The sequence below is a fragment of the Podarcis bocagei genome, assembly GCF_964188305.1.
Source record: "Podarcis bocagei genome assembly, chromosome: 15".
Taxonomy (NCBI): domain Eukaryota; kingdom Metazoa; phylum Chordata; class Lepidosauria; order Squamata; family Lacertidae; genus Podarcis; species Podarcis bocagei.
Window position 1 is genome coordinate 7,504,557 of NC_138141.1, and position 21,816 is coordinate 7,526,372.

The 21,816-nt window shown below is 45.2% G+C and overlaps 2 protein-coding genes across 2 annotated transcripts in view; one reads left to right on the forward strand and one right to left on the reverse strand.

Moving 5' to 3' along the window:
• Positions 1 to 5,889: 5,889 nt before the first annotated feature.
• EIF4EBP1 (eukaryotic translation initiation factor 4E binding protein 1) lies at positions 5,890 to 21,727 on the reverse strand. The gene is made up of 3 exons (XM_081171892.1): positions 21,524 to 21,727; positions 7,917 to 8,090; positions 5,890 to 6,909 (listed from the first exon to the last, which is right to left on the reverse strand). Exons 1-3 carry the CDS (start codon positions 21,681 to 21,683, stop codon positions 6,878 to 6,880), a joined length of 366 nt encoding a protein of 121 aa, XP_081028018.1. The 5' UTR covers positions 21,684 to 21,727; the 3' UTR covers positions 5,890 to 6,877.
• Positions 11,512 to 21,816, forward strand: part of LOC308574184 (neuropeptide FF receptor 1-like) — a 41,004-nt gene continuing 30,699 nt past the window's right edge. Inside the window, exon 1 of the mRNA XM_081171754.1 lies at positions 11,512 to 16,467. The gene's annotated coding sequence lies outside the window, so the exon portion shown is untranslated. The remainder of the gene's footprint in view (positions 16,468 to 21,816) is intronic.

Below are 21,816 nucleotides of genomic sequence, written 5' to 3' on the forward strand. Positions count from 1 at the left end.
TTATAAATGATGCTTAATATAAAGGTAAAGGGACCCCTGACCATTAGGTCCAGTCGTGGCCGACTCTGGGGTTGTGTCGCTCATCTCGCTTTATTGGCCGAGGGAGCCGGCGTACAGCTTCTGAGTCATGTGGCCAGCATGACTAAGCTGCTTCTGGCGAACCAGAGCAGCGCACGGAAACACCGTTTTACCTTCCTGCTAGAGTGGTACCTATTTATCTACTTGCACTTTGATGTGCTTGTGAACTGCTAGGTTGGCAGGAGCTGGGACTGAGCAACGGGAGCTCACCCCGCCACGGGGATTCGAACCACCGACCTTCTGATCAGCAAGCCCAAGAGGCTCAGTGGTTTAACCCACAGCGCCACCCACGTCCCTCCGATTCTTAATATACTGCTATGCAATTCTGCAGACTGTTTGCTTTGGATGCAGAGGAGAGGAAACCGTCACAGGGGGTGAGTGTGGGGGCAGTTTCCACTGATTCTGTTCAGTTATTATGGCATTTTGAGATAATTGTATTTTGAAAATGACTTTTGTCCATAATTTTTTATGTTTAAGAGAATTTTTGTTTTCCTGTTAATTAAATCCTGCTTTAAATGTGGGTTTCTCATCTGACCATTATCTGGAATCTTTTATTTTGATACAGTGGTACCTCAGGCTACATACGCTTCAGGTTACAGACTCCGCTAACCCAGAAATAGTGCTTCAGGTTAAAAACTTTGCTTCAGGATGAGAACAGAAATCGGGCTCTGGCGGCGCAGCAGCAGCAGGAGGCCCCATTAGCTAAAGTGGTGCTTCAGGTTAAGCACAGTTTCAGGTTAAGTACGGACCTCCGGAATGAATTAAGTACTTAACCTGAGTTACCACTGTATTATGTAATGCTTTTTGGATGCTTTAATTTAGGTCATAAACTGTTTTGAGGTATTTTTCTTCTTCTAAAAAATATAAAGCAGAGTCAAAATTCTATCTATCTATCATCTATCTATCTATTCCTGTTTCTCACCAACCTTGTTGATTGAAGCAGCCTCATTTAGAAGGGGAGGCAAGCTTTGTTTTTGTTGCCATTGTTAAAACATAGGGAGCTGGAAACCTTTGCAAATCATCCTAGAGTTCTCCCAGTAGATCCCTGATCTGCCTTCTGACCTCCCCTGATTTAGCATACCAACTGGAGCCCTGCATATCTTAGTGTGTGTCTCCCTTCCTCATCATCTTAACCCTTTATATCCCTGCCAGATCACTTTGGGGGAGTCTCTTTGGGTGATCCCCCATGGCTCAGGCGCACAGGTTGTAACTACTAGAAACTGTGCGTTCAGTGTTGTGGGCCCAAGCCTGTGGAACTTCCTCCCACTTGAACCTAGGCAGGCACACTCCTTGATGAACTTCCTATTGCAGCTTGCATTTTAAGTTAGCATTTGGTGTGGCTTTGTGACTAATTTTTATTGCTCTTATTCTCTTTCTCTTTCTCTGTGTGTTTGTAGTTTTATATACATTGCTTAGAAATGTTAATGGAGCTAATGAAGTTCTAACAGTGGAGAAGGGTCCATGTGGGTGAATGGAGCCCTGCGCCACCAAACTCAGTCTGCCTTCAGCCAGTGCCCATCTGCCTGTCTTACCAGTCCAAAGAGCGGAGGGTTGCCTTCCTTCTCCTTTGCCTCAGTGTCGCCCTTGTAGACTTCAGCAGGGAGGGGCTCAAAAATAGAAATAGTTGGTTCCACTTGCATCAGTTCCACTTCTCATTAGCTCTGGCTCCCCCTGCTGTTGGCCTCCCTCCTTTCCGCTCTACCAGACCCAATGGGCACCAGTCACCACTGATATAACACATGATTTATACTAAGTCAGGGGTCAGCAAACGTTTTCAGCAGGGGGGCGGTCCACTGTCCCTCAGACCTTGTGGGGGGCCGGACTATATTTTGGGGGGGAAATGAACGAATTCCTATGCCCCACAAATAACCCAGAGATGCATTTTAAATAAAAGGACACATTATACTCATGTAAAAACATACCGATTCTCTGACCGTCCGTGGGCTGGATTTAGAAGGGGATTGGGCCGCATCCAGCCCACAGGGCCTTAGTTTGCCTACCCACTAAGTGGTCTCCCAATCCTCAAATCCATCTGTAGGGACCATCATCTTGGAACCTTTCCTAAACTGAAAGAGGAAAGGGATAAGAGAACACATGCAAAAAAAAAGAAAGGGGGGGGGAATAAATAGAGAAAAGACATAAAGGAAGATTTCACAGACAGAGGGAAAGAAATGCCAGCATGTTTAAGCTACCAGCCTGTAGTAAATGACTTGGGCATTATAAAATTGCATTTGATGGCTCTTTCGGACAAGAATATGTGAAGTGCAGTGTTGGAGATTTTATGGAGGTTCTTGCAACTTGCAAGCTGTTATGTTGGCATTCATCTGTCTCAAGAGATAATGGACTTCCAGGGGTGGGCAGCGTGTATGGAGATCCTGGGCTGCCCAGATCCCTCTCTCAGCCTCACTAATGTGGTCCGGAGGAAAGGAAATACATTTAGCACCAGTCTGACCATTTATAATCATTCATACTGGCTTAGCTGGCTACACCATGTGAGCATAGCCCAGGGTTGCCATATTCCGAAGAGCAAAAAGGAGCACATGTAGGTGGGCAGAGGGGGGAGGGAGAAAAATAGTTGTAATAGTGTGTGTGAAGTAAAAGATAAAAGGTGCATTGAAATATTTAATAATGGTAATAAAAAATGAAAATAAAAAATAAAAATGGGTGATAATTAAAAGATGTCAGTGAAAGTATAAGAGATGTCAGAAAAGTAGAGTAGAAAGAGAAGGGGAGATATAATTAAAAGAAGGGGATCCCCCCCTTTCCCTGGAGAAAAGGGGGAAAAAACCCAGTTTCTTTAATTTTAAGTGATGGTTGTATTACAGAAATCTAATACACTGGATTGATGCCTGTCTTTATTGAGATTGATGCTAATATTTTATTGTTGCAGCTGCACTGGAGTCTTTGGGCAAAGGGCAGAATATCAGTTTTAAAAATAAGTAACTGAATCATCCAGGATTTTGCTGCTAAATTCTTCACACTCATTTACAAATAGCATCTTACTCTATTGTCTTGACAGCTATTCAAGTGTTAACGTTGGAAGGTTTCAATCTGCCCTTTGGGCAACTGAAATTCAGGACATTTTCAGGAGAGAATGCACAAAGGCAGATAGCTCACCTAAAGCACACACACATATAGTGCTCTTTTTCTAAAAAAACATTTATGGGCACATTTTCCTGCTCATATTGAAATATTGCCCCTCAGTGAGGCCAAACTTAGATTCACAAAATGTTTAGGGGTATGCCTACCCCTGCATCCCCCCAGAAAAAAGCACTGTACATATATACAGTGGTACCCCGCAAGACGAACGCCTCGCGAGACGAAAAACTCGCAAAACGAAAGGTTTTTTCGTTTTCGAGTTGCCTCGCAAGACGAATTTCCCTATGGGCTTGCTTCGCAAAACGAAGCTTGCCCCGGGGACAGCGGGTCTTCTCTTTTGAAGCAAGCGGCGGCGGGGAGAAGCGATCTTCTCCCTGCAGCCCCAGGTCTGGGGACAGCGGGAAGCGCTTCCCGCTGCCCCCGGACCTCTTTTGAAGCAAGGGGCTGCGGGGAGATCGCTTCTCCCGGTGCTCTGAAGCCGGGCGGGGGGGAGGGAACACCTGCCCCCACCGCACGGCTTCGGAACGCTGCTCCGAAGCGGGGCGGGCGGGAACACCTTCTGAAGGTGGGCGGGGGGCGAAAGTCTTTGTCCCCCCTGCCTGCCTTCCCAGGGGCTTTTAAATCGCCCCGGACAGCGGAGAAGTCCTCCGCTGTCCCGGGGCAATTTTAAAATGCCGCCCGCCAGCATTTTAAGATCGCCCGGACAGCGGAGAAGTCCTCCGCTGTCCCGGGGTTTTTTAAAATGCTGGGGGTGGGAAGAAAAGCCCTTGTCCCCCCCCCAGCCTTCAGAAGAGGTCCGGGGACAGACTGTCCCCGGACCTGGTCTGAAGGCGGTTTCCCTAGGAACGCATTAATTGATTTTCAATGCATTCCTATGGGAAACCGTGCATCGCAAGACGAAAAACTCGCAAGACGAAGAGACTTGCGGAACGAATTAATTTCGTCTTGCGAGGCACCACTGTATCTGAAAGTTTTGTCAACTGTTGCTTTTTATGCCATTAGCAGATTAGCCTTTCTAAACTCCTTGAAATCTCTTTATTAGACTCTCTCCATTTTTGCTTTTAACAAAGAAAAAAAACAGATCACTAAAGTTCCATCTCTCATCAGTTACAGGAAACACAATCTATGGTAGCAGAATCATTTTTAAAAATGGCTTATAGAATTGTGCCATTTATAGTGTAGAGTGTGTGTGTGTGAAACTTATACGTACATTTTCCAAGGAAAGATTGATATATTCTAATTCAGGGATGGGGAAGCACATTGGGCAAAAACAGTGTTCGAAACTCCCATTGTTCTAGGTGCATTTTGGGACAGGGAATTTCATTAGCACAAGCAGTTTCTGAGCACTGAGCGCAGTACTGCACCGAAGATTTCAGATTAAAACTGCAGTGGAAGGAAAGGAGGACCTTTTTCTGTCTCCCCACTTCCAGCTACTCTCTGAAGACTGAAAAAGAGACCCTCTTAAGAATATTGGGGGGGGGGAGGGAGGGCAGAGGAAGGACTAGACCATGTGAAAAATGAACATAATATTTTAGTTGAGTTCATTCATTTTTTGCTTTGTTTTCCTGTTCTATAAAAAAAGTGCGCCCAGACAGTCCGTTGTTATGCCCATAACCTAGGTTTAAGGTGCCATTTACTGTAGCTCTTAGCTTTCATATCTCAGTTTCTAACACTGGACAAAATATTCCTGCATTGCATAGGTGACCCTCATGATCCCTACCAACTTAACAATTCCATGATCTACTATTGTAATGGGTATGGGGTTGCTCGTGCATAAGTTGCTGCCTCTCCTGGTTATGTTGCCTTGTTAAACCTTTCTGTCTGGACAGCCCTTCAATTCGTGGCTGCCTCAGTCGCTAGCAGAATCCGTCAGTGGGCGTTTCTTAAATCTTTTCCAACATAAAAGTTGTTTGACACCCAGTCTCCTCCTTCTCTCTCTGCGCGGAAGTCTTCTGCGCAGGGTGGGCGTGGGTAGCAGAGGACCCGTGCTCTCCCCGCTGGTGTCCGGTGAAGAGTCCTGGAGCCCTCTCGCCGATTCCCCCATCAGCCCCTCTATATCCCTGGTGTTGCGCTGATTTGCTTCCCCATCTGCAGAGCTGCCTCTCTCCCTGCTGGGCCGTTCTCCAGCATCATTTGAGAGCCTTCCCTCCGCCTCTAGCTCCAATGTCTTTTTTTTTTTTTTTTGCATTTTAAAATTTTATTAGTATTCCATATATGTACATTATATTCATATTGCATACATCTCATACATTTTAGACTTCCTTCAGCGTCGTTGACATTCATTCGTATTTGTTTCTTTATAGCACAGTCCAATCGTTCATACTGCCATTTATACCTCCCTTCATACATTATATCCAATAAGCAGTACCTCTTAATGCTTTACAGTGCCTCTTTAAATCCCACTAGCGTTGTGTTTACAAAACATTTGTTCTCCAGATATCCCACAAATTTCCCCCAATTTTCTCCAATGTCAGTTCCCTGACATCCATCTATGATCCTGTTACCTCCAGATGCTGACAGACTACACCTCTCACAATTCCCAAGCACTGGCCTGGGCTGATGGGAACTGTAGTCCACAGCATCTGGAGGGAACCAATTCAGAAAAGGCTCTTTCTTATGTTTTCTTTGACAGTGTATGATTAGCCCAGGCGCCCATTGGATTGGATAGTTTGTGCAACATTACTAATAATGGGAAACCATTTCCTCCAAAGCTTAGAGCAATTGTAAAGTTTTATTTCTTTATTTTTAAAGTACAGTGAATAATGTGTACATATTTCCATGAACGTGTATGCAGCCCTTTAAAAAGTAAGAAAGATAGCAGGCTACCCCCTTTCCCACAGCAATACTTTCTCATTCCAATAATTTTTGAAAATCCACGTCTCCTTGAAGCAAGTGATCTTGCCCTCTCCAACACATTCAGGATTATTTTTTTAAAAGAAGTGTTTCTACCAGAGTGAAATTGACCAGAACCTGCTGATAATGTCTTAATTAATTTCAGCATGCCATTGATTTGTATGGTACTAGGAAACGTTTCTACAGATAAGACAACAGGAAAACCGATTTAACAAGCATGGCTCTCTCTTTTTTCACTCTATTTGTAGAAGTTTATCAAGATACCAATGCTGGACTGGTGCTTGTGCTGCAAAAAAGCTTAAGGCAGAAAGTTGTTCTGTCAATTTAGAAAAACAACTCATTTGTGCACCGCATCCGTTGATCTCATTTCTTGTGAACAGTGATGAGATAACAATTGTAGAGCACGTTGCATAGACAAGTGATGTGATTTGAAGAGTGACCCACCACTGTATTAATCCCCCAGATCCGGCATAATTTTTTATCTGTCCTTGCATCCAATGCCTTGCTTGGCAGCACAGACATTCACGAACAAAGGCACTGGAACTCAAGGGCCAGAATTACACAGAGCGTTCCACCTCTCCATGCCAATGCTCTTCATTGGCCACCTTCCCACCACCACCACCACACAGAGAGGCTCTGCCAAGTGTTTTCAGTCCTTATGTAACAGGAAATCTCCTCTTCCTCCCAGAAAAGTAATAATAATTAATGGACCTTCCATCTTGGAAAGCTTTGCAAAGCGTGGGCTATTCTACGAGCCCCACTTGTTTTGGAAGCATCACCGATTTCGCGTCTTCACTGGAAAAGTGTGTCTATCTATATGCATAGATATATTTCAGGGGGCAGGTTTTCAGATATCCATGTCAAACTGGGCTTCCTCACCTGCAAAAGAAAAAGAAATTGCTGATGAATTCCAAGTTTTGCATATATTAACTTGATGTTACCTACTGCTTAAGTGTCCAAAGATTTAAGACACCTAGTTCTGGACACAATGTGTTCCTTGAGACAGCTGGAAAAAGGAATGACTTCAAAGGTTGGCAGCCTATAATCCATTTAATATTTTCAGCGTGACTATGAACAAACAAATGGCATTGCCACCTTTGATAAGGATGGTCAGGTGGTAGAAAAAGTTTTCAATGTTCTTTGCCTGCAACGGAGAACAATGTGTTCTCTCAAAAGCTGATATTCATTTGGCTTGAGCAATATTGTGCTACGGGAAAGCAACCTTGCAAGGTACCCTTAACCTTTGCATTTCCAGGCAGCTTTACCAGTTCTCATCTCGGTGTGCTGGACTACAGCTTCCCTTCATGCCTGACTGTTGGTCCTGCTTGCCTGGGATAATGAGAGTTGTAGTGCAACAATTCCCGGAATGTACTGCATTTGAAACCCCTGCTCTCACACATTTTAACACCTCTATCTCATTTTAATGCACAGTTTGAGACCCACTTGGCTCACTCAACACAGTCCACTGGCCACATATTTGGGGCCTTGCTTGATTCCAAAGCCCCCTGGACTAAGTGCTCGCTGGTGGGTTCCTTACACTGATAAGCCCCCTTACCTGACAGTGGTGGCAGCAACAGCACCCTGGAGCACTTGACACCGTTCTACTCTAGGGTACTGTGAACCATTAAAACTGGAGGCTCACAGACGTGGCTGCCCAATGTAGAGGGCTCCACTGGAGCTCTGAGAACTTTGCACTTGCCCTTGGATTCCAGGAGCTGACCCAGGCCTGGGCCTCCCTCGTTCTCCTATTTTGCAATCCTAGGCCGGCAACACCACACAGGGTTGATGGCGCTCCTGATGGACCACCATAACCGGCTGCTGGGTAAGATCTGTGCAACCTGTGATTAAAACGATGGCACTTTAGGACACAGCAAGAGATCACTCACCTGAGCCTGGTTGCTTCTCCTCCTCAGCGTGGATGAGAGTGGTCTCGGTCCCAAGGATTTCGACAGCTGGGCTTGTAACACCTGGAATGTCTGGAAGGTCACAAGGTGGTGTTTTGGCAACTGGAGAATTCCGACACTCCATTAAAAATTTGCGGTCGTATATAATGCGTGTGCCTAGGAAAGAGAGACAACCACAAATCACTGCTTTCATCCTGGGGAGGAGGTAAGGAAGGACTTTTTGGTCTGGAAACAAATTCCAGAGGGGTAGGCATGTTAAAGTGTGTTCATCATCCAAGTGCTATAGGCTATACTACACTCTTGCATTTCACGGCATCAGGTTTGCACACACTCCTCTCAAGCACCTATTTTGGCCCACCATGTTCAAAACCATTGCTTATACCAAGTATGGGCATTAATAATAATAGTAAAAAAAAAATTATTTATATCCCGCCCTCCCCAGCCGAAGCCAGGCTCAGAGCAGCTAACAACAATAAAAGTAACACAACATTCTAAAATCAATTCATTTTAAACTCAATTACAGGGAACTGTGGTTAATTTAAAACTGGAAGGAAAGGAGGAGAGGGGTGGGGAACCTTTTTCAGAAGGATGGCCACTTTCCCTTCTGGGGGCCTCTGATTCAGAGGTAAAAGTGGGCAGAACAACAAATGTAAAATATACCTTTTTACTTCTACACAAACTCTATTCAAGCTGGCATGGGGCATTATCAGAGTTCTGTCTTCACCCTTGGACAGCTTAGTGGCATTTAACAGAGGGGTCAGTTGCCAATGTGAAGTCATGAGCTGAGTTAAAAAATGAATAAATATATCCAATAAGTTGGCTGATTCATATGGTGCAAATGAGATATTTCCCCCATCTCTGACACAAATGCAATTAAATGTTTATCTTCTGCCATGTGGTTGCTTCCAGAGAGAATTAAAAGGAAGTATATTTATAAAAAGCAGCCAAATCTCAAAACGTGTGCTTAGGATTGGATGGAAGAAAGACGACCCCAAATAGTTTTAAAGAACAAAACACACTCTCCAAAAGCCACCGTCAGTCAATGAAATCTTGTTTCTGGATTGACTGTCAATACCTAGCAACAATTCGTGTAAAAATTGTAAATGTGAGCCTTGAAGAGCCCAATTCAAGTCTCACTTTGGTTCTAGCTACACTCCAAATAAGCGAATAAAGGCAAAGACGACAGGCAGGAGTTGAAGCAATTGGAGCAGGCGAAACTCAGCGTCTTTTCTTCCTTCTCGCTTCTCCATTCAACCCCCCCCCCCCGCCCCACTGAAGCAGCTTTCCCCTTTACTAAAAGAATAAAAAAGATCATCAGGGTTTTATTACACACATTTGCATTCAACGTGCCAGAAACGCTCTCAGCCAGAAACCTACACAGTGGGCTTTAGGCAATCTGCCACCTGCTCCTCTTGTGAACTGCAGGCTGTGAGAGCCAAGAATTTTAGACTATTAAGGGGGTGCAACCCTCCAAAAATGGAGGCCTGAGTGTGCTCAGTAGCTATGGAATGTTGACAGTCAGCTGGAGAAGAAAAACAGAGAAGTGGGGTAGAGACTGGCTACCCTGAACATCCCATTTGGGGATAAGGATAAGGAAGTAAGAGAAGCCCTGCTGGATCGGACAAAGGCCCATCTAGTTCCACATCCTGTTCTCAGTGGTCAAATAGATGCCCATGGGAAACACCACATACAATAGGTGATAGGATATAATGCAATGCTTTGTTGCAAGTTTCACTTGCCAGGAAAATACTGCCGTACTTTGCAGCGCTGTTGCAAGGATTATTGATGTAATGAACATGAAGTGCTCCGAACATTATAAAGCACCATGTGTCTGCTTTAGCCTGCTCAAAGCATAGTGTGTGGGCTAGGTCCTGGGAGAGCTGGGTTCAAAAGCCAATTCAGCCATGAAGATCAGTGGATCTCAGCCTAGCCTACCTCAGAGGGCTGTTGTGAGCATGAAATGGTCCATTTGTAGTCCATTTGGAAGAAAGGAGGCCTATAAACGTCACTTCTGCAATTCACTGAGCCGAGTGAAACAGACCTCTTCAAACAAAACAGAGGCTCTATGTGTATGTGTGGTGAGGAAAGGCTTTTCGAAACTCAGCATGGAAGAACTGGTGCTAAATAATCTTCCAACACAGTAGCAGTATTTCGAAATCCGGCTAGTATCCGCAGATCACGGGCAGAGTCACCCGTTGAGACTACGCCCCACATTAAACAGCCGTTAATCAAGGTCCTGGAGCCAAGCCTTGTCAGTTATTACAGCTGCCAACCGATGGAACACTTGCAGAACAACACCAGTTTTCCTAGAAGTGTTGTCAGTGTACCAGTTACCGCAGGGACATTTCATAACGGGTTCACTGGAGGACTCCCATCCCTGAGTTTACAGTCAAGTCACATATCTAAAGATCTAGTCTGCTAAAGCAAATACGGGACAGGGAGCACAACAGGCTTGTGCCATTATACAAACGGGATTGGCAGAAACCCAGAGGTTGTGTTTTGCCATGTCTGAATGTTTTCATTTTTGAAGTGGTCAATAGCACCCCCTCCCACTTAGCCCATTAAGTTTTCAGCTGTTTTCTAGGGCCAAATTTCACTGGGCATACCTGGTGGGATTTTTGACCTTTCCCCTTTGAACAACTGCTGCCACATTGGAACTGTGCTTGAAACCCACCCCCTGCCCCAGTGCCACGTGATTGGGATGTAAGCTCATACATATAGCTCAAGTCAGCCTCATCTTTGCCTAAGCTGTAAAAACTGCTTTGCTGGTGGTTTGCATGTGCTTTTACTAAATAATAAATACTCTGCCAGATAGCGTGTCTCAGGGTTACCAGGCAAGGGTCCATCAAATTTACCTGCTAACCCAGCCTTTCTCAAACTTGGGTCCCCATATGTTGTTGGACTACAACTCTCATCACCAATGACCACTGGTCCTGGTCGCTAGGGATGATGGGAGTTGTAGTCCAACATCTGGGGAAACAAGTTTGAAAGAGGCAGTCTAACAAATTATTTTGGCTGGAGATGCCAGAGATCGAACCAGGGATTTTCTTTATGTAAGGCAAATGCTCGGCAGATCAGCCTTCATTTAACAGAGAATTCTCATTTGTGGTGACTGTTTTTCTGCAAAGTGTACACCGCCCTGAAGGTATATAATGATAAGAGGGAACCCTTTTACATGAATATACAGTTGCATGAGCTTGTATGCACATGCTGGTGTGTGCATTGCAGGGAAGGGCTAATATGCTTTTCTCATTGAACAATTTAATTCTGAAACCATGTAATGGAGGTAGTATTTTTTAGTACTTGGAAGTAAGCCCCATTTAACTCAACAGGACTTACTTCTGTGTAATCAAGTACAGGGTTGCCCTTCTAAATCTCCCCCTGCCCCCAATTACTCCCTGGTCATAAAATAACTTAAGAAGAGTTTGGATTTGATATCCCACTTTATCACTACCCGAAGGAGTCTCGAAGCGGCTAACATTCTCCTTTCCCTTCCTCCCCCACAACAAACACTCTGTGAGGTGAGTGGGGCTGAGAGACTTCAGAGAAGTGTGACTGGCCCAGGTCACCCAGCAGCGAACCCGGTTAATCAGATTACGAGTCTACCGCTCTTAACCACTACACCACACTGGCTCAAGAGTTTAAGAGCTGAATAGTCCAGCATCCTGTTTTCACAGTGGCCAACCAAAAGCAGGAGTCCAGGGTAGCAGCACACTCTCCGCACCTGCCATTCCTAGCAACTGGGAGGCAGAGATGGACTGTTTCCAACAAAAGAGACAGAACCTAGCCATTGTGGCTAGTAGCAACTGATAGCTTTTATCCTCCGTGAATTTGTCTAATCCTCTTTTAGAGGCATCCCACTTTGTGGCCATCACTGTCTCCTGTGGAACTCAACAGTTTAGCTCTGTGATGTGTGAAGAAGGTGCCCTTACAATCATAAGTGGTAGCAAACTGGATGATCTCAGACTTTTAAACAATGGCATATTATCAAAACACACACACACACACACACACACACACACACACACACACACACACTGCACCATCAGTTAAAAATAGGGCTGCAAAATCTAGATACTTAAGCAGCAAGCCAATATTTTGACTTTAAAAAACAAAAAGCAACTACATTTAAAATAAACATATTTATAAAAACTGCAGAAAAGCAAACACCATTCTGAGGAATTCGCTCTTGTATGTGAAATACAAGAAGCCTGGTGCATTATATGCACACCTAAAACAAAACTTTTACTTCTTTAAAACTGCTTTCATTTTATGTGCAAATTTATATAGTTTTAATTGCTCAGATAAACCCCACACATATAATTTACTAGGATTTTTTTTACAAAACAGTATCCAAAAGCCATTCAAACAATCTGCTTTGTGACTCTTGTATGTTCCTATGGCATAATGATGCTTGTGTGCCATGATTTAACGTCAGAAACTCTCACTCTACAACAGGTGTGGGGAACTTGTGGTTCTCTGAATGTTACTGGACTCCAACTCCCATGAGACCCAGCGATCCTCCCTGACCACTGGCCATGGTGGCTGGGTCTCGTGAGAGCTAGAATCCAAGAATGTCTGGAAAATCACAGGCTCCACATCACTGATGGACAAGAACGGTGCACCATGGGCTTTCCCAACCTGGTGCCCCCAGATGTCCCAGACAACAACTCACAAGGTGCTGGGGGGCTCCAGATTGGAAAAGCTGATCTACGAGATCTCGACCTGACCCAATGGCCTTTTCCAACACAGCAAGCACTGGGGGCCTATTTCCATTAGCATTGTGTGGTGGAAGTGAGGAAAACACTTGTCCATTTCAATGCCCCTTTGCTACTTCAGCCCAAGAACAGGCTGTCATGCACACCCATCACCATGCCCAGTTTTTAGCCTTTCACTCGGTATGCTGTTTTTCAAGCGTTTGTGACCGATTGCCAAAAGCTGAAGCTGCCCTTTCCCAGAGACCGCCATGTGCTGAGATTCTGCTCTAAGGAGGCACGTCATTCAGTTACCACTTATGCAGGAACACCTTCGATGCTGGCAAGCCTCTCAACAGCAATCCGAGACAGTTAAAAACAAGCCACGAATAGGACCGTCGGCCACTCACTTGTTGCTCAGCAGCAATAAGATTTATTTTGGACTTTTGATGGGCCAAGGCCTGTTGATGTGCAACACATCTGCAGAGCTGGGGGGTCACGGAGGTAACTAAAGCCATGGAATCTAAAAGCTGCATTGGCAGGACATTGCCACAGCATTAGTTTACACCAGGCATGCCCAAAATCCGTTTCGGGGGCCTAATCCGGCCCGCTGGTCGGTGTAATCTGGCCCCTGTGGCAGTTAATTTCCTGGGGTAAAATCCTAAAAAAACCTCAACAGTTTCAACCCTAAAAAAAGGATCAACAACTTTGGTTGGCCCTTCAAAACTAGCCCTCTTTGAAAAAAGTCTGGACACTTTACACAAACCAGAATTAAACGTGCTCCCTTCCCTGACATATCAAGGGAGCCACGTACTTAGGTCAGCTTCTTGTTCTCACTTCCCCATACTGAGCTCTGCCGCAATCGACAAACAACAGTTTTGATCAGGTCAGCTGTTCTGTTTGTCCCTCTCAGTTCTCTCTCTCCCTCCCACTCTCTATAAGCCTCGGTTAGAAAGTCAAAGGTCAGAGCTATTGACACCAGCGTGACTAAACCCCTTAGTCCAGGTTACAATTTAGAGGAGTGAGAGAAGTGTTGGTCAAGGTGACATTTCTGGACTTGGCTGTAGACTTGCAAGCAACTCAGTAGATGCACTATGGCCAGCCACACTCCACGTCCCAATTTATAGTTGCAGTTCGCCTACACAACAATGGGGTGTGTGTGGAAAAGGGGGCTGTTGCTAGACTCCCATCGTCCCTGACCAGTTACCGTGTTAGTTGGGGTTGATCAGGGTTGGAGCGTAACATCTTCCCCACCCTCGCAGCAGATGAGAGCTTTCTCAACTTTTCACGTTGGCATGCATCATTTTGCAACATGGTAATTCAGTTCTATTAGCAAACAGGAGGTTAAACTAACCCCTTTCCGGCCCTGGGAGGAGCACGGGGAGTATTCGCGTGACACACAGTTTGGAAAGCTCTGCAGTACACCATCACCTCTCCTCTCCTTCCCAGCAAAGCTTTCAGGTGAATTCTGCCTTTTCCACGCTTACTCCCCAACAGCACAGCTAACAAAGGAAACAAGCAGCATTGACATAAGCACACACTTTCAGATTTAACGGTTTCTGGCCATATTCTAGGAAGGATCCAGGTGCTGGTTTGCTGGGTTTAGATGTAATGGCAGACTACCATTTGCCACCAAGTCAAAAGCAAAGCATGCAAAGATAATAGGGAGAAAAGTGTGTCATCTATCACAGGGTTTCCCCACCCAATGCCAAGCCATGCCTTGGCATAAGATTTTGAGAACTTCAATTTTAGAACCAGGGCTTGCATGTAGGTTTGATTTTATACCTAGTTCCTATTCCTTGAGAATAACAACTTCAAACCTTCCTCCAAGAAGCAACTGCAGGCAATTCATTGTATTGTATTATTTTAATTTTTTAATTTTATTTTACAAGGTTGTTATTGTACTTCACAAGATCTTAACCTATTACACTATTTGTAAGAATGGATTCCGAATATCAATTCAATTTGTCCATGGCATGTCTGCATTTATATGCACGTTGTTCATACGTTGCGAGTTTGTAAAAGTCTACAATCCAACCGTAGAAGGGAGATGCATTTTTATTTTTCCAATTCATCAGCATCAGGCTTTTTGCTGTGGTAAGGGCACGTAATGTACTGTATTATTTTAATTTAATACCAGCTCTTTATCCTCAGATCCCAGGATGAGTTACAACAATTTAAAATACAACAATAAACACAGTTAAAAAAAACTTATAATTGCAAAAGCTACTAGGGCCAAGCAAGAGACTACTAGGGTAACTCTCATCTACTTTCACAGTACATATTATTCAGCAAAACTCATTTTACCCTGTAGTCAACGCCTCAGATCAGTAGCCAGCTGCCAAACTTCACACAAGATGGCAAAGCTCAGTTTGTATGCAAAACTAAGCGTGAATGAGCAAGTGTTGTGGCTATACAGAGCAAAACTCGCAGCCACTCCTCCTCTGGTCCTGCTGCTGCTGTGCTGCCTGGAGCAAAACGATGGCTTGGCTTAGCATTATGTGCAAACTCAGGCTCATGGTGTGTTTTCTGCAAATAAACCATGTGCAGTTAGCAAGGAACAATTCTTGGCTGCAGCTCATGGTTGGTTTGGAGAAAGGCAAACTGCAAGTCCAGGTTCACATGCAATGTTAAGTCAAACCATGGCTTAGCGCTGCTGTTTGTGGCAAACTAGGATGTAGAACGCTTTTGAAGTACAGTGGTACCGCCGGTTATGAACTTAATTTGTTCCGGAGGTCCGTTCTTAACCTGAGGCGTGCTTTCGCTAGTGGGGCCTTGCGGTGCTGGCATGCGACTTCTGCTCACATCCTGGGGCAAAGTTTGCTACCAGGAGCACCTGCTTCCGGATTAGCGGAGCTTGTTACCCGAAGCATTCGTAAGGAGGATGGTACATAACCTGGGGTTCCACTGTAGCCAGAAGAGCAGTTTTGACTTTGCTGGATGTGCCACAAACATTTACAGTCGTACCTTGGATCCCAAACACCCTGGAACTCGGATGTTTTGGCTTCCAAACGTACCAAACCCGGAAGTGATTGTTCCTGTTTGTGAACGTTCTTTTGGAACTCAAATGTCCGACCGGGCTTCTGCGACTTCAGTTTCTGAACATTTTGGAAGCTGAACGGACTTTTGGAATGGATCCTGTTCGACTTCCAAGGTACAACTGCATTTCCTTTAGCCTCCAGGCTTCTAAATAACCATAAACCTGGTCACCTGAAGGGAATAAGAGTCACGTCCAGGCAACCAAGATGGATAGCCTTTGTATACAGCAATTTCCAAAGTGCTTTCCATGATGGAATCCACAGTGCACGAAGCAACTGAGTTTCTCATAGATAGAAGACAGCATTGTTGCCGTCTGCTGAAATACAGCTGAGCTGCTAATGACGCAAGCCTACGCACAATTGCTACAGAGCGAGTACCATTGAACTTACTGTGCTAGACGAATATGGGAAGGATTGCACTACAAGAAAATGTCAGATTTGTGCAGAAAGGCTGCAGAGTTATTAACTTTAAAGACTAGTTAAATTCAAGTCAAATACTTAAATCAAAAATGAGACAATTGTGCATTTAGTTTCAAATAATAATAATCCGCATAGCACTGATTAAATCAAGAACATAACTTCATGACCTCAGCACAACCACTGGGCATCTTATCTAACCTGACACTATAAAAGATAGACAAAAATAATTTGGTACTAACGTGAAGTATCTGTCACTTAACAGCAGCCATTCTATCAGGCTGAGGGACAGAAAGGAAGCAGAACTATCCCATATGGTCTTCGGAGACACCAGATGCCTTTGGCTCTCCCTCAACTCTTACCTTGCAGCAGCTGTACCAGCAGGTACCTGAATCGTTTATACGCCAACTAATTGTTCTAAGAATGCTGCAACTTTAAAAACTAGTGCCTGAATTTACTTTCTCTCCCCCCCCCCATTCCTTCTGCCTTTTTGTTGTGCTTTTTAGACTGCAAACACAAGGGCAGAGAATGTCCTTTTTTTTATTGACCCATAAGCTACTCTGTCAGGATTTTCTGCAGAAAAATGGGGTAAAAGGGCTTTAAATAAAGTAAAATTATAGTGGTGCAGTAAAATATTCTAGGTTCTAGGACTTCTGACTCTGAGCAGAGAACCCAAGGCTCTCATTTCAGGTTTCTACTAATTAGCAGACAGCAATAACTTGTTAAGTATGTTTAATTCCCAGCTTACAAACTCCAGAAGAATAGCCATGCATTTTGTAGCACCTAAAGCAGGCACCCCCAAACTCGGCCCTCCAGATGTTTTGGGACTACAACTCCCATCATCCCTAGCTAACAGGACCAGTGGTCAGAGATCATGGGAACTGTAGTTCCAAAACAATTGGAGGGCCGAGTTTGGGGATGCCTGACCTAAAGAGTAACAGATGCAGAAGGTCATTATGGCATAAGATTATGTCCAATACAGCCCACTTAGTCAGTTGCATGAAGCACCACCCTGCTCTGAATTTGAATATTTGAATTTTGCATAGAAATGTCACGAACTGTACCCGTATCTCATATTTTTTGCTTACTATTTCCCCCCTCTATGTGTACATAAGAGGTATGTACAAGTACACAGCCTGCCAATCAAGGGGTAATAGTTCATGCCTCTGACAACGTGGTCTCTACTATGACACAACAATGTGGTTTCTGGTCCACAACAACCTTTCAGTCTAGAGCAACAAGACTGTTTAAACACATTTCCAACAAGTTAAACACTGTAAGCGATGCTAACACCCAGGAAGTTTATGCACAGTCTGGAGCCTTCCACGAACCGTCACAGAAGCTTTTACATTGCTCACTAAGCAAACCACTTCTGTTCTTTGCAAGACACCTGCTCCATTATATTTGTGCGTTGCTACATGCTACAAAACAGTTAATGTTATGAAGCAGTCTGGGTGGCTGCCAAGGAATCATGCTTCACACAAAAACAAACAAAGCCAGGCATGCCTCTTCCACGCCCCATGTCCCTGGTGCGTGGATTCAGCTTGCTGATTCTTGCAAGGCCACGGCACCTGTGCATATCTCACACCAATCCTTGACCTGTGTGCTTAGCAGGTGTGGGGCAACCAAACTTGGGTGTACCATGCTGTATTTTCTCAGGCATTGCTTCCTGCCAAGTTTTGCATAAAAGCGCTAAAGCAGAGATAGGGAACATGTGGCTGTCCATGTTGGCCTACAACTCCCATAATTCCTGTCTGTTGGCCCCTCTGGCTGGGACTGATGGGAGCTGGGGTCCAATAACATCTTGAGAGCCACAAGTTCTCTATGAGCTATAGCAGGGTTTCCCAAATTTGGGTCTTCAGCTGTTTTCGGACTCCAATGCCTATCATCCCTAGCTAGCAGGAGCAATGGTCAGGGATGATGGGAATTGTAGTCCAAAAAAACTGCTGGGGACCCAAGTTTGGGAAACCCTGAACTACAGGGATGCAGGAAGCTTCACCAGTTGATCACATTTTCAGGTGCACAAGGCTATTCTAGCTACTTTACCCTCTGGTCCTCAACTACTCATATCAACAGTAAGACTTTCAGACAGAAAAGGACATGCCCAAAGAATTAAATTTTGCCTTTGCATGTCTGCCACACAGTTTAATTCGGTTCAAACAATCTATTAAAAAAACAACAATTGCTTTTAGTTGACAACAGCGTACAGATTTTAAAGCCTGGCAACATTTCTGCATGGGGAACCAGAGAAGTTTGCACACAGATGGATATTAGTCAAATAAAAGAAATTACTAGCATTCCTCAGCACGGCTCGTTCTCTTGGACTGATATAACAATAAAGCTACTGAACAGTTTTTATTCAAAAACAACCCATTAGAATTACTACATCGGCGCTTATAACAGAATGTTCTCCACACTGGAAGGATCTCTGCATTTTTTACTTCCAGTAATTTATGAACACGTATTGCTGTGGACATTTGCTCAGCAATGTTAATAAATTGGAAGGGGCAATGGACTAAAGGCTGCTCATTATCTTTTATTCTTATCATTCTGGGGACGTTTCGGCAGCCTTTGATTAAACCATTGTACACAGATAAACTCTGGAAAAAGTTATACACATGACAGCTTAGAGGACTATGGCCGTCCTTTATGTAGGCAAACATAATTTGCTGTTCACAATTTTGTATGCTGTTTTATAAACTCTGATGGTGCTCTGATGGTGTTTCCTGCTTGGCAGGGGGTTGGACTCGATGGCCCTTGTGGTCTATTCCAACTCTATGATTCTATGATTTCTATGAAACTGGAATTTAAGTCCTCTGCACTGTGCTAGGCGACTTAAGGCTGGCTTTCTAACCACGTCTACTCAGAAGTAAGTCCCATTGAATTCCACAGGTATTCCATGGTATTAGGATTGTAGCCTAAGCAAACAAATACACTTGAGCCTCCAGAACTGCTCTCCGCTAATGCCAATATAATCACTTAATATCAACTGTCTCATGCCTGACAGAAAGCGACAGCTTTTTTTCTGACAGACCCGTAGACATAATTCCACAAATCATGCCCTGCTCAGCCATCACCCAGTTCCAGAAAGTCACATTCTTTTCAAGAGATTTACTACTGTCTGACATAACAGTAAACACAGCAGTGGCGTAGCGTGGGTTGTCAGCACCCGGGGCAAGGCAAGTAATTTGCGCCCCCTAACCCGTGGATTTGCGCCCCCTAACCCGTGGATTTGCGCCCCCTAACCCGTGGATTTGCGCCCCCTAACCCTAACCCCCAGATGTTGTGCCCGGTGCGGACAGCCCCCCCTGCACCCCCCACGCTACGCCACTGAAACACAGAGAAGGCAGAAACAGTCTTTAACTGAATCATAGTGCTGGTTCAGACAAATAAGTGCTGCCTCAGCTGTTGCTTCCTTATTATTTCGAGATGTAGCCTCTTCTACTTTCAGTGCATGGTCTTGAGCAAGCCCCCAATATGAAACACAATGCCAAATTATGTGCCCTGTGTTCAGGCATTTTCACTGGTGCCTTAAGTCACTCCAAGTTAAATTCCTCACCTAAGTGCATTTCCTAGCATCTAAGAAATTCACTACTTTGTTCTCAACATCAGGGGTGGCAAAAAGCCTAATAATCTGCATGGAGTGCTGCAGGACCTGTGTAAATTGAGAGTCGCCTGAACTATGCACATGATCCCTAGCCCAAATACTTCCAAAGAACAAATATGTTCCACTCTCGTATTCTCCGGCAGTCCCTCCCCACTCCCCAACCTGGGGGTACCCATTCTCTGCCCCAAAACACAAAGCCTCTTTGAAGGCACGCACCAACCAGGCTTAATCTGCACTGTTTGCAATCAGTTGTTTTGGTTTCAGCCATTTGTGCAGTTTCCTGCACTGAAGCCAAGGACAGAAAGCTTTTAAACCAAAGACTTGTTTCACAGCATAAAGACAAAACATTTCTCCACACAATGAAGATCATTTCTGACGTTTTAGGCTTGCTCTCTTGTGTTAGGTAATTAGTTCCACGACCTCAAATTAACAGAATTATACACTATCTTCCCCTGCCCACCTTCTAAACTCAATATTTATTCCTAATTAGTTATTATAATTCTAAAACAGGCAGTATCATGATTCAAGCCTGACCATAACTATTGTCCCCTACCCCAAAATCCCCATAACCAAGGATCCTCCATTTACTGTTGGCACGAAGTGGCAGTTCATCGTTTCAGGGAATGGTTGATTTCCAATAGGAAAATGCCACGTCTCTGTGTGGGTAATCTTAGCAAAAGGACACCAGCATATTCAATCATTTCTCCCCATGTAAGGAATAGTTTGGCCTTTAGTGCTGTGGTTAAGGCAGCACTCTGAATTTCACGGCTTTTACACCCTCTGGCTCCCTATACTTACTGGCCAATCTGTTAACGGAGAATCACACTTCATGCATGTGTGACCAAGGAAATCTTGTCTCCCTCTTTCTCCGCCCGCCCCCGACTTGAATATTACAGTGGTGCCCCGCAAGACGAAATTAATTCGTTCCGCAATTTTTGTCGTCTAGCGAATTTTTCGTCTTGCGAAGCACGAAATCCCATAGGAATGCATTGAAAATCAATTAATGCGTTCCTATGGTCAAAAAAAGTCCAAACAAAGCCAAATTTGGTACAACAACAGTTTATTAACTGCTCTTTAAAGTCACACATACTGTAAAGAGCAGTTCAAAAATTGAAGGGAAAATAAATTAACTTTATAAACAAAACATGTCTTTGTTTTTAGACAAAGGAAACAAAGCCGCGAGACGTTTTCGTCTTGCGAAGCAAGCCCATAGGGAAATTTCGTCTTGCGAGGCAAATCGCGAACGGAAAAACCTTTCGTCTAGCGAGTTTTTTGTCTTGCGAGGCATTCGTCTTGCGGGGCACTACTGTACTTATGGGGTATTTTAAAGAGGGGGATGACCCAGGTCTGGCTGAAGTTCACCTTCATATTCTCCACACCTATTCTCCAGTTCTTTCCCAGGAACAGACCCTGCCCCTCCGAGGATGCCCTGGGGATCCCAGTGCTTATTGCAAAAAGGAAGTGGAGTGGCAGGGGAGCCTCGGCCCCCAATCCTTTCCCACCACCCCACTTCCCTCAAGAGCTCACACTGATAAGGCTGCTCAGAGGCGCTCTTGCTTCCCTCTGATCAAGCCGCCTGCTTACCCGCCCGCAGCTGTCACTCTGCACATGTTAAGAGGCACTACTAGAGCTTGGTCTGAAGGGGGACCGCCACACCGAGCCCTCCCTGGGAACGAGACTCTGCACATGCCCAGAGGCACTCCAGAGCTGCTTCCCACTGGAAGTGAGGGGGTGGGCGGAGGGGAGTCCCAAGAGCCAACGCCCGCCGGGGGGGGGCTGCTCAGGGGCGCTCTGCACATGCTCAGGGGCGCTCCCTCCCTCTCTCCCGCTCACCGCCCGGCGTGGTCCCGAAGAGGGTTCCTCCGGGCGTGGTGCTGTAGTCGCCGGGAGGCAGCGCGGCTCCGTCGGGCAGGATCAGCCGCTTGGCGGGGATATCCCTGCCCAGCGTCGGGCCCTGAGGCGGGTGAGGGCGGCAGCAGCTGGCGGCGGACATGGCGGAGGCGCTCGCGGAGCAGAAGACGCGCGACCAGGCGCTCGCTCTCCCTCTCGGTCCCAGCGCCCACGGCCACGCCCACCTGGCTTACGGCGCCGCGCAAAGCACGGCGGGAAGCGTAGTCCTCAGGGGC